At 38.9% G+C, this 12054-nt stretch overlaps 1 protein-coding gene across 4 annotated transcripts in view; it reads right to left on the reverse strand.

The window, feature by feature from the left end:
* The window catches only part of LOC124721418, a 170827-nt gene that overhangs the window by 82084 nt on the left and 76689 nt on the right, over positions 1-12054 (reverse strand). For 3 of the 4 annotated variants that reach the window (XM_047246391.1, XM_047246390.1, XM_047246388.1), the window contains exon 3: positions 7996-8190. In XM_047246391.1, the coding sequence (XP_047102347.1) occupies positions 7996-8190 (195 nt within the window). The remainder of the gene's footprint in view (positions 1-7995; positions 8191-12054) is intronic. The other variant, XM_047246389.1, reaches the window with a different exon arrangement.

A 12054-nucleotide genomic window follows, 5' to 3' on the forward strand; every position in this document is an offset into this window, starting at 1 on the left:
GCCTTTGCTTGTAATCAGTCTGAGTGAACGAACGGCTCAGTCATTCCCTCGGCTCCTTTGCATAGTATGCACTTTGAATCTTCTTCTGACTACTTAATTCTGGCTTTGATGGCATTAGTTCTGATGATGTGTTTCTTCACAGTAAAAGAAAGTCCTTCAGTTTCCTTCTTTACAGTTCCATTGATCAGCCAAGACTAAGTCTTTGCCATATCTATTTTGCATTTGGTCTCCTCGAAAACTCCCCATGCAGTGCTTTATTGCAGGAGCTGTCAATTTGGCATTGGACTGAAAGTGTCTGGTATTAATTCTTGGTCTGATATTCACCGATTTAAGTCAACAACTGAAAGCTGAGTCTCCGCTATGTTTCTCACAGTCTGCTACTGCATGCTTACCTTCTTCCACTCTCTGCCTCATTTGCAAGAGTCCTCTTTCTTCTGTGTTTCTGTGTACAGCTTTCTTTTTCTCTCTCTCTCTCTCTCTCTCTCACTGCAAGGCTGAATTGTCAATTATTGTATGTTTTCTTGTTGTCCTGGCCCAATTATTGAGCTGTAGTTTTGTCCAGTTCAAAATGCCTGCAATGTCTTTAGTGACTAGTATAGTTAGAATATTGATTCCCTTGACAGTAGCTGTTTTTCTTCTTTCTTGCTTTTCCAGTGTTCAACAGAGTCAGTATTGTCATATGGGTTGAGGGATTGTTAGTGACAAGTGGTACCTGCATGCCATTCCTGACACCACCACTTCCACCAGGACGGAATCTGCATAGCTTATCTGTCAACATGTAGAGTAAACCTAATGTTCAAGTGTGATAACATTTTCCTAATGTTTTCATAGCGTGTATCTGAGAGGGGGTCGTGTGAACCAACTCAGTATTTACCTAAATGGATGTTGGACACTGCCTAAAAACCATATCCAGGCAGTCAGCTCACCACCCCCGATTGTTAATCCTCGAGATGGATTTGATTCAAGACAGGGTTGTCTCCATGAAGTGGCATGGTAACATGCTCAGCTATGCAGGCAGGCGTTTACTGCCTTGGTACTGTTGCCACCATGTAGTTTGCTTTTCAAAATGTATCTGATGCTTTGCATGTACTCTCTGCTGATCGTATTTTTTTCAAAATGCCCATGCTTCATGTTTTCCAATTCTTAAGCACTTATGCATTTGTAGGCTTCTGGCTGGTGGCACTTGTTGGGTGTCTCATCTGGCATTTCGATGCTTTCACCTTCTGAGATTGTGCCCTTCTTTAGTGTCAGTGTGGCACATATGTCTAAGCTGAAATCCATGCTGACAATTCAGACTGTATTATTTAGACGCTGTATTTCAATTTTACATCTTCCATAGAGTTTCAAGTCATCCATGTACAGCTGATGGGATATTATCTGAGAATTTCTCCCTGTCTGATAGCTCAGATTTGCTTTCTGTACAATAGTTGGCAGTGGGATCACAGTGATCATTAACAGTACTAGGGACTGTGAGTCCCTGTGGAAAATGCCTCTCTTGATGTTAACTAGTCTGTGACTCATCACCGACAGGTACTACCGTTTTCTAGTGCTCCACAGCATGTTCTGTTTTTTTTTTTTTTTTTTTTTTTTCCCCCCCCCCTGACCCTGAAGGTTTCCGTGTATGTTATGATCCAACTGCGTGGCAGTGATCTAAGGCTTTTTTGTAGTCAATTCAGCTTCTAGTTAGATTTGTTTTCCAGCTTTTACAGTTTTCCAGACTTATTTTCTTGATCATATGCTGGTTTCTTGTGCTCCTGCTTCTTTGTTTGTTATCTTTTTGTTCTACTAGTATGATGTTTTCTTCCAGAAATTCTGTTGCTGTCTGTGATGCCTCTCAGCAACTTTATCATTGTGAGCAGATGTGTTATTGTCACTTTAGCTGTGTCATCATGTATTAAATACATTTTTATAGCTCTTAGCCATTCACTGACCTTTTTTGTCTGCAACATTATGTTAAACAGTTTGGCCATTTTCACCTGCAGACCTGTTAGGTACTTGAGCCAGTAACTGTGCAGTTGATCATTGTGAGGAGATGTCCTGTTCTTGACTTTTATTCTTTTAGTTGCTCATTTCTGTTTTTATCTCTAGTTGTTGCAATCTGTTCTTAAAAAATTTCTTCTCTAAGTCCTTTGTCCTCTCTGTAGGTTTGTTGTGCTCTTTTTCAGTTCTACAGACATTTTTCCAGCACTGGGTTGCGGCCACTTCTCTGGTTTTCAATTTGTATATATGCTTGCTGATTAAGGCTCTGTAACAACTGCTCCTTGTTTGATTGGAAACTGCAGCTACTGGATGGTCCTGGTCTATGATCTTCCAATTTCTCTGGCTGTTGCTTCACAATTTCCAAAGCTTCAATTTTTCTTGTATTCAGCCAGCACTTATTTTAAGATCCCCTTTGTTCTTTTTTCATTCAACTTATGCTCTTTCATGTTCTTCGAGTTGCTTACACGAGCTATCACACTTATTTTTCAGTCCCAGTTTGAGCTTCCACTTTGGTTTTAATTGTTTGGCAAGATTTCATTGCAGTGAATTTACTTGTTCTAGTTTTGTTGGTGCTTCACCGTATGTGAGCAGTTTCACTTCTGTTATTTGAATAACAGAAAGAGCAGCATTAATAATGTTCAGTGGAGCCAGCTGTTTTCTGTGGTCAGTTTGAGTTTTGGAGTTTTGTCCTTTCTGCATTAGATGACACATGGGACTGACTTTTGCCTCTAAGTTCTAGATGTCTTTGAGACAGTGTGATATGCTGTTCATGAATGATTTCTTAGTCTTCCTCAACCTGTATTATTCACCAATTTTCACCAGTTACAACAACAAATTTATTTATCACAACAGAAATTACATTAGTGGCTACAGCTAAGTCTACTCCAAGTTACTTCCAGCTTTCTCAAGAGTAGGTCTGGTGACTTAGCAATTTTAAAATACTTCATCCGAGAGATGGACTGTTCCAAAGAGTACTGTACCTAGTATTTCAGTGTCTTTACTGTGCTCTAGGGTTCCAAGACAGACTGCTCTTTGGGTTACGTAGTACTGATCCAAGAACATCAACGATACAGCTTGTGGTCTAGTGGCTAGTGTTGCTGCCTCTGGATCATGGGGTCCCAGGTTCGATTCACAGCCGGGTTGGGGTTTTTTCTCTACCTGGGGACTGGGCGTGTGTTGTCATCATTATCATCATCCATCACACAGAATGGAAGCATCAACTAAGGGGCATGATATTTTCATTTGGTTGAAATACAACAATGTCAGGCTTATTAGCTGCTACCATTCAGTCAGTTCATATTTGTTGATCATGTGGGTCAGTATTAAGGCCAGCTGTCTTAGCTGCTTCATACATGGTCATACCATTTGGTTGCGAGATCTGAGTATTTACTAATGACTGTATGAGCACAATTGATTGTGCCTCTAAGTATTCATTCTTCACGAAGATGGAACAGCCTGGTATCATGTGGCCTGTGGCATCGAAGTATATTCCACAAAGTTAACATTTATAATTTTGGGTGCTTTTCCTTATATATTCATCTTTTCTCCTCTTTAAGGACTGATCTTGTGCAACCACTATGAGAGCTTCTGACTCCGCTCTTAATCTTCCTCTTTTGCCACATGTGCATCTTATCTGTCAATATTTCAGTTCGCCAGGGTTTTTTGGTAAACAACATGCAGACCCAGGTTTTGTTTAGCTTATTCTCAGTTTCCATTTTGAGGTTACTTTGTGGGAATGAGCCAGTATGAGTACCTTCTGCATTCCGTTTGAATTGCCTTTCAGCATTCCTTAATCTAGGCAATGATACCTTTTCATTTGCCATGTCAGACTGTATTATTTGTGCATTAGTGCACCATGTATGTGCTGGATTTTATGCCTGACAAATCCAACTATAGCACTGTAATACACATTTATTTGCCTCAGACTTTGTCGTCCTTCCTTAAGTGTCACGTATCCTCTGTCAAGGTCAGCTATTCAGTGAAGTACACCATATACAGTAAGCAACTTTAGCATCTCAAAATAAATAATAATAATAATAATAATAATAATAATAATAATAATAATAATAATAATAATAATAATGTCTGATTAAGTGCCCAGCAAATTTTATACAAACATGTTTACAAATCTTTTCTTAGTGTGGAAGCTGATGTGATTGTTCAGCAGATGGTGGTGGTTCCTTTGGATGATGCTCTTGGCCAGTAGTATTCCTCTATTTCACTGAGACATAGCTTGTTTTCTTCCGCATTGCTACTAAGGCAACAAAATTCTGCTACTTCCACCTCCTTTCTTGTCTATAACTGTGACTTATCAAGCCAGTATATTTTTAGCTTAGTTATTTCTTTATTTAAGGCCTTAAGCATTTTATTTAGATGTTTCCCCGAGTCTGCCACTATTATAGTGCCACTGGTAAATCTGTTGCAAATTTATACAATTGCTTTTGATTCCAGTCTTAATTGCTTTCACTGTTATTGTCTGCTCGATGAACATATTAAATAAGTAATATAGTGGAGGGCATCCCTGTCTCATTCTCCTTCTGATTTTATGCTTCTTTCTTGCCATCATTAATATTCAATTCTTTACTTTGACTTTTGTACATGCTCTAAAGTACAATGGCCCATCTTTACAGTCAAGTTCTGCTTTGCGCATCATTTTAAATATAAACTTCCAATTAATCATATCAAATGCCATTTCCTGGTCAAGAAGTGGTGAATATGTTTTTCTGTTTCCTTCTAATCTTCTTCAGAAAGTTGGACACAGTGCCAATATTTCTTTGCTCATTCATTGTGGTAATTTGAAGTCAAACTGATCATTGGCTAATTTAAAATTTGTTTTTTTTTAATCATCTCTTTAATCATTCACAGTAATACTTTTGATGCACATGACAGAACTTGTACTGTCTGCAACAGTTCTAAGAATTGTGAAGTCTGGTGGGGTACATATCCTCTTTGTAACATTTAGATACCAGGGTAAACAATTTGCTTTTAATGTTGACACTTATTTGCTGTAGGAGCTCTGCAGGGAGGTAATGTACACTCATTGCTTCATTTGATTTTCATCTATTTACTGCAAGGAAATTTAGTGTTACTGTACATGTCTTCAATAAACTCTTCACATGTCACATCTGTGTCAAAAGACAGCTTATCATTTTTATCTGTCACAGAATTACTGTTGGTTCTCTGTCTACGCTGCAACAGTTTAACCTTTAAGTAAGCTTCATCCTGTTAACCATATTTAAAATGGCCACTCACTTCTTTGTTCAATTTTTCCCAGACTTTATTTTCTCTAAATGTCACATTGTTGGTATCTTGTTTCTGATAGTGTTACATTGATCAGGGCTCTCTTTTGGTCTACTCCTTTTATCAACAAATTCCAATATTTCTGGGGTCATCCAATGTTTTCACCGTCCTAACTACCTAATTCCTAAAGTGTCTGTATTAGTTATATTTGACACGAAAGCATCCCAGCTCCTTTTGACCCTGTGTGATTCCATCGTTGCATGCTTTAATTCCTACGCAGCCTCTGTAACCTTAAATTTATATATTACCTTTCCCTTAGGTATTTCAGCTGGTGCTGCTTAAATCCTACATTGCATTTTGCCACAATATTTGTATGGCCCCTATCTCTATTAGCACCTGGGCAACTGTGAATATTTTACTTGGTTCCTGTGCCTTTGCTTTACTATTATATAATCAGTCATGTATCTCCCACTATCTCCACATGTAGCACCTTCCCTCTGGAGCTTCAGAATATGTGTTTGTTAAAACCATCTCATGATGTTCACAAAATTCTAAAAATTTCTTATCTCTTGAATTGATTCTTCCCAATCCAAACTTAACAGCATACTTGTAGGTATCTTATATGGGTACCAGTGCATTAAAATCTCCCATGAGAATAACATTGTTTTTGATGCATCATTTCCATCAGCTCTTCACTGGAGTCATGAATATTTCATATTTGTTAATCATTACTGTTTGTATATATACATTTAAGTTATTTTTATATCAACTGGGCTAGCTTTTACCTTTTCCATTTATATACTATCACTCACACAGTATGTGTTCATTAAATTATGCATCCACTTCTTTGTTAATATAACTGCAACTCCAGTCTCTCTTGACTCTTGTATCTGTTATAAATTACTCTACAATCTTCTGACGTAAAGTGATTATTTCTAGCCCAACTCCTCTCACATAGTTCTAAAATACTCAGTTGGCCTTTTTCATAGTCTTTTTGACTTCATCTTGTTTACATATTTAGTAGTATTCACACATTCCATGTACCAATGTTCAATTTATCTTTCTCTTCTTTTTATGGTCTTCCTACTTCTTCTCTGCAAGGATTTCATTCAGTGATGACCTAATAAGCCTCACCATTCCTCCTGCCGGATGATGGGATCTGAAACCCACATTCAGTAAAGATACATCATTGCTACAAGTGGGATATCCAGGTGGATCTTTAATGTGGTAGTTTCCTGTTGCTTTTCCTCCATACCACTAACCTTGGTCACTCAGCAATCTTCATGCGTAGTTTTCCATCTTAAGACAAAGTGGGTACCCTACCTCTTCTATCCACTCATCTTTCCTCCAAGGAGACCACTGGCACTTAACAGAGAATGGCTCCTTTTTCTGAGAGACAGTTGGTCCCAACCTACATTAGCTGCCTGAAGCATGGCCTGCTCTCCACCACTTGAGGTTGAGGTTTTTGATCGAGTTTTTCCCTTCGTTCAGCAAATTACCAAATAAAATATCATATTGGGTTCAGTCTATCCTACAGCTGTAATTTGGTTTTTTGATTTCAGTTCAGTTTGTAAGAGCAAATTTCCCCCCTGCAGTGTTCTTGAAATACTGTTTTTCTTCACTTTCTCTTTTGCAATCTAATTACATCCCACTGTACAGATTTCCCATTTAAATGGTTGGCAAAAGACTGTTACTGTAAATACAATGCTTCTGTTTGTTATAAAATAGTTTTTCTGCTGCCACTCATAGATCTCTTATTTCTTATTTGATGCAACTAGATAAATTCTGTTTCTGAAGTGGAATCATTTCCCAGATGTATCATACAAGAAATAAACAAAAGAAAATCTTGTGTGACAGCAGAAAGTTATTTTATAACAAACTGAATTATTTTCCTCTATCCAAGGTTACTTTAAGTCTCCCCAGACTCTAGGTTTTCAGTACTAAGATCTTCATCTAAATGAGTGTGGTCCGCCTTCACAAGTTTCCCCTCTGATCATGTTTACACTTGTCAGTGCCAATCTGCATACGAATATCATTCCATGGTCCTGCAGGAGGAATGGCGACGCTTATTAGGTCATCACTGAATGAAATCCTTGCAGAGGAGAAGTAGGAAGACTATAAAAAGAAGAGAAAGATAAATTGAACATTGGTACATGGAATGTGCGAATCCTATTAAATATGGAAACAAGATGAAGTCAAAAAGACTATGAAAAAGTGCCAAGTTTTAGAACTATGCGAGGAGTTGGGCTGGAAATAGTACTTTACATCAGAAGATTGTAGAGTAATTTATAACGGAAACAAGAGTCAAGAGAGAATGGAGTTGCTGTTCCTATTTTGTGTTAAGGCTTTTCTGTCTACTCCATTTTTATTTGTTTACTGTTAAATTTTTTACTTTTTCATTGCATTGCCACCACACTGTCAAAGATGTTACTTACTGTATGTTTCTACTTAAATCTAGACGTGTAATTTCTTGACCAATGTTTGCAAACATTGTAACTTCTTTGGTGACAATACTCAGTAAATGTCTGATGCAGGCTTTGTAAGCCGAAAACCGATTAACACAATAAAAGTAATTCTGTAGAACAAAAGCAAACTGGTGCTTCTCATTTCTTACAATGTTTTCTACCATGAACCGACGAAAGATTCCGTCAACATAAAAATTACTTTCCTAACAACATAAAACCACCTCTTCCAGACAGAAAGCATTTAATATATTAACAAATAATCTGAAACTAAGAATTTGAAAATGTTAGTACTGTTTATCCTTCAAGTTACCGATTGCCAATCCTCAGCTTCATCTCGCTTTTCCTTTATTTTCTTCACTTCTTCTACTTTTCGAATTTGCTCCTGCGCTGATCGATACAAGTCACAGGGACCAACTTTGATGAACTGAAGTGGATTAGCCGCTGGTTTTGAAGACGTCAGCTTTGGAAGTCGAGTCGGGATCGTCTCCACATGCTCCTGGAAACACTTAAAGCAATGTGAAATAAATTGTAAACATTATAATGGCAAGAACAACATTGAACTAAATCTGGCCGTACGTATGAATCGCCTAAACAAATTTGACACTCGACGCGATGGCTGATGGGAGCGACTGTGAATGGAAAATGCCTTTAGGGTTGCTCCCATCAGCCACAGCGCCTTGTGGCAACTTCGTTTAGGCGTGTAGTACGACTGAGACTTATTATTCTGTTTTGTACTATTCTACACATTCCATGTATCAAAATAGCTGTGAGACTGTTCACATGAGTAAATTAATGAGAAAAACTAAGTGAAGAAAACAATTCTTTTTTGAAGCCATGTCTCCAATAATAGTGAATTTTTCTTTTTTTTTCCACTACATGATTAAATTTTCACTGTATATGCTACAAAGGAGATACTTGAACCAAGTAGCTAGCTGGAACACATCGGGTGACTGATCACGATAGAATTTAGGCCTATACACAATGCAGCCTCAGCAAATATCCGAGATGGAGATTTGTTTCATGAGTTCATTCAGATTTGGCTTCCAGCAGTATGATCACTGTTACGTGAACGGATAGCAGTCTAAAGAACAGCTTCTGAAACTCCGTCTACATCCACAACGGTTATCTGCAAATCACACTTAAGTGCCCGGCAGAGGGTTCATCGAACCACCTACACACTAATTCTCTATTATTCCGATCTCTAACAGTGCGCGGAAAAAACAAACACTTGTATCTTTCCGTTTGAGTGTTGATTTTCCTTATTCTATTTTGATGAACGTTACCCCTATGTAAATCCGTGCCAATAAAAAAAAATTTGAATTCGGAGGAGAAATTTGTGATTGAAATTTCGTGAGAAGATTCTGCAGCAACGAAAAACGCCTTTGTTTTAGTCATGTCCACCCTCAAATCCCGTACCATGTCCGTGACACACTAGGTCCTAGTTCGGAATAATACTAAATCTAACGTTATTTGAATTTTCTCGATGTACTACATCAATCCTATCCGGGAAGGATTCCACACTGAGCAGCGGAACTCCGAAAGAGGACGAACAAGAGTAATGTAGGCAGTCGCTTTAGTAGATATGTTACATTTTCTAAGTGGTCCGCCAATAAACAGCAAGCTTTGGTTTGTTTTCACCGCAACATTTACTACGTATTGTGTGAAATCTTACGGGACTTAACTGCTAAGGTCATCAGTCCCTAAGCTTACACACTACTTAATCTAAATTATCCTAAGGACACACACACACACACACACACACACACACACACACACCCATGCCCGAGGGAGGACTAACCTCCGCCGCGACCAGCCTACTATGTATTCTTTACATTTTAAGTTGTTCGTAATAGCAATGCCTAGGTATGGAGTTGAATTTACGGTCTTGAGATTTGAGTGATTTATCGTGTAATCGACTTGTAACGGATTCCTTTTAGCACTCATGGGGATGACCTCACACTTTTCATTATTTAAGGTCAACTGCCAATTTTCGCATCATACAGATGTCTTTTCTAAATCGGTTTTGCAATTCATTTTGATCTTCTGATTACTTGACAACAGACATAATCATCTTGGCGAATGCCAGAAATAACTTTTGTTTTACTCTATGAGTTCCCGTACATTACTACGAACTGTGACCTCTCCAACAGGAAATCACGATTCCAGTCACATGACAGACGATATTCCGTAAGCACGCAATTTCACTACAAGACGCTTGTGTGTTACAGTGTCTAAAGCCTCCTGGAAATCTAGAAATACGGAATCAATTTCAAGACCCTTGTCAATTGCGCTCAACACTTCGTGTGAGTAAAAGAGTTAGTTGTGTTTCACAAGAACGATGTTTTCTTAGTCCGCGTTGACAGAGGTAGTTCATTATGTTTGAGCACAATATTTGTTCCAAAACCCTGTTGCATATCGATGAGCTAAAGGAGGATAACTAGGGTTTAGTGGGAACAAGCACACAGTTTTCATTAACACTTAAGAAACCAAACCGTTTACAAAGTGCGACAAACAATATGGAGCGGTTTAATTATGAGATGATAAAGAGAAAGAGAGAGAGAGAGAGAGAGAGAGCGACTTCATTTCTCCTCCCACTTGGGTCAACGACCATGTGAAATATGCGCAACAAAGTAATTTGACAAAGTCCCCATATCTTATCGACTTCATTATGGAAGGTGCTCAATATATACAGTTATGAACATGTGTTAAGTGGATCATAATTAGATGTTTGTGTGAAAGTCCAGCCTCACTCTTGCAGTGTTGCTTGTGTTTTGTCTAGTATTTTGTGGCATTTGGGATAATACTGTCCACAGAATAAACTCTTCTGAAGGACCGACAGTCTACCATGAAGCTCCAGCCAAGTTATACGTCGCTAAAGCAGCTAATGAACTATTAAACAGGGTAATGGGTGACCCTCATACAGTACATGGGCCTCTTCCATCCACTTAATGTCTAAAAAGAATTGCACATGTAGTATTTTCAAGGATTACAGAGCACTAAACCCCCAAACAGTACCAGACAGAAATCCTATACCAAATAATGAGAACTTCGCTCAGTTGTTGGCTGGTACTTCAGTATTTAGTGTTATTAATTGTGAAAAGGTGTATCTACAGATCCCAATGGCAATGGAGGACATTTACAAGACTGCCATCATTACTCCTTTCGTATTAAGTGAATACTTGTACAAGATTCGTGCATTAAAAATCTCTGCCCAGACTTGGCAGCATTTTATCAGTATGGCTCTCAGTCACTTCCCGTTCTGTTTCCCATAACTAGACGATACACTGATTTTTTCCTCTTTGCCTGAACAACATGAGGAGTAGCTGCAGATGGTCTTCTGTGCACTGGAAGAATTTCGGATAGTACGAGGGTCGGTCAAAAAGTAATGCCTCCCATTTTTTTTCTACTTAAAGAAATTAAGTGAAAAATTTGAATTTGGCGCCATTCCTCAAACCTTCTTCTGCAATCCACTGCAGTAGTAACTTTCTGTGTCAACAGGTGGCAGCACAGCAGAAGTTTGTAAGATGGCCGACATCGATGTTCGTTTGAGACAGCGTTGTGTGATTGAATTCTTGAATGCAGAAGGTGAAACGCCCATACGCATTCATGAAAGACTGAAGAAGGTGTATGGTGTTGTGACAGTGGATGTCAGCACTGTTAGACGATGGGTTCGTCGTTGTAAGGAAGCTGAAGGGCAAACACCGTTGACTGACGAAAAGCGGAGCGGCAGGCCGGTGAGTGCAGTGACTCCACACAACATTCAGCAAGTTGATGACATCATTCGTGGTGACCGTCGGGTGACTGCAGATGAAGTGTGTCGCATTATTTCTCTTAGTAAAGGCAGTGTGATCACGATTATTAAACAATTGGGGTACTCAAAAGTTTGTGCACGGTGGGTTCCAAGAATGTTAACCGATCAGAATAAAGAGGCAAGGAAAACAATAGCCTCCCAACACTTGCAGCGCTTCCGTTTGGAGGGAGATGAGTTTCTGAAAAAAATTGTGACCGGGGACGAAACATGGGTGCATTTTTTTGAACCCGAATCAAAGAGGCAGTCAATGGAGTGGCGTCACACAAGCTCGCCGAGGAAGAAAAAATTCAAAACTGTGCGATCGGCAGGGAAAGTTATGGCAACAGTTTTCTGGGATACAGAGGGTGTGATTCTGGTTGATTTTTTGGAGCAGGGATGCACAATAAATTCTGTTCAATACGTCACAACCCTCAACAAACTTAAAGCACGTCTTCAGCGAGTTCGCCCAACAAAATCAATGGCAGATGTTCTTCTTTTGCATGACAATGCAAGACCACACACCAGTCGTCACACCTCTGACGAGATTGTCAAAATTGGATGGGAAGTTTTGCCTCATCC

This window comes from Schistocerca piceifrons, chromosome X (genome assembly GCF_021461385.2).
Source record: "Schistocerca piceifrons isolate TAMUIC-IGC-003096 chromosome X, iqSchPice1.1, whole genome shotgun sequence".
Classification (NCBI taxonomy): Eukaryota; Metazoa; Arthropoda; class Insecta; order Orthoptera; family Acrididae; genus Schistocerca; species Schistocerca piceifrons.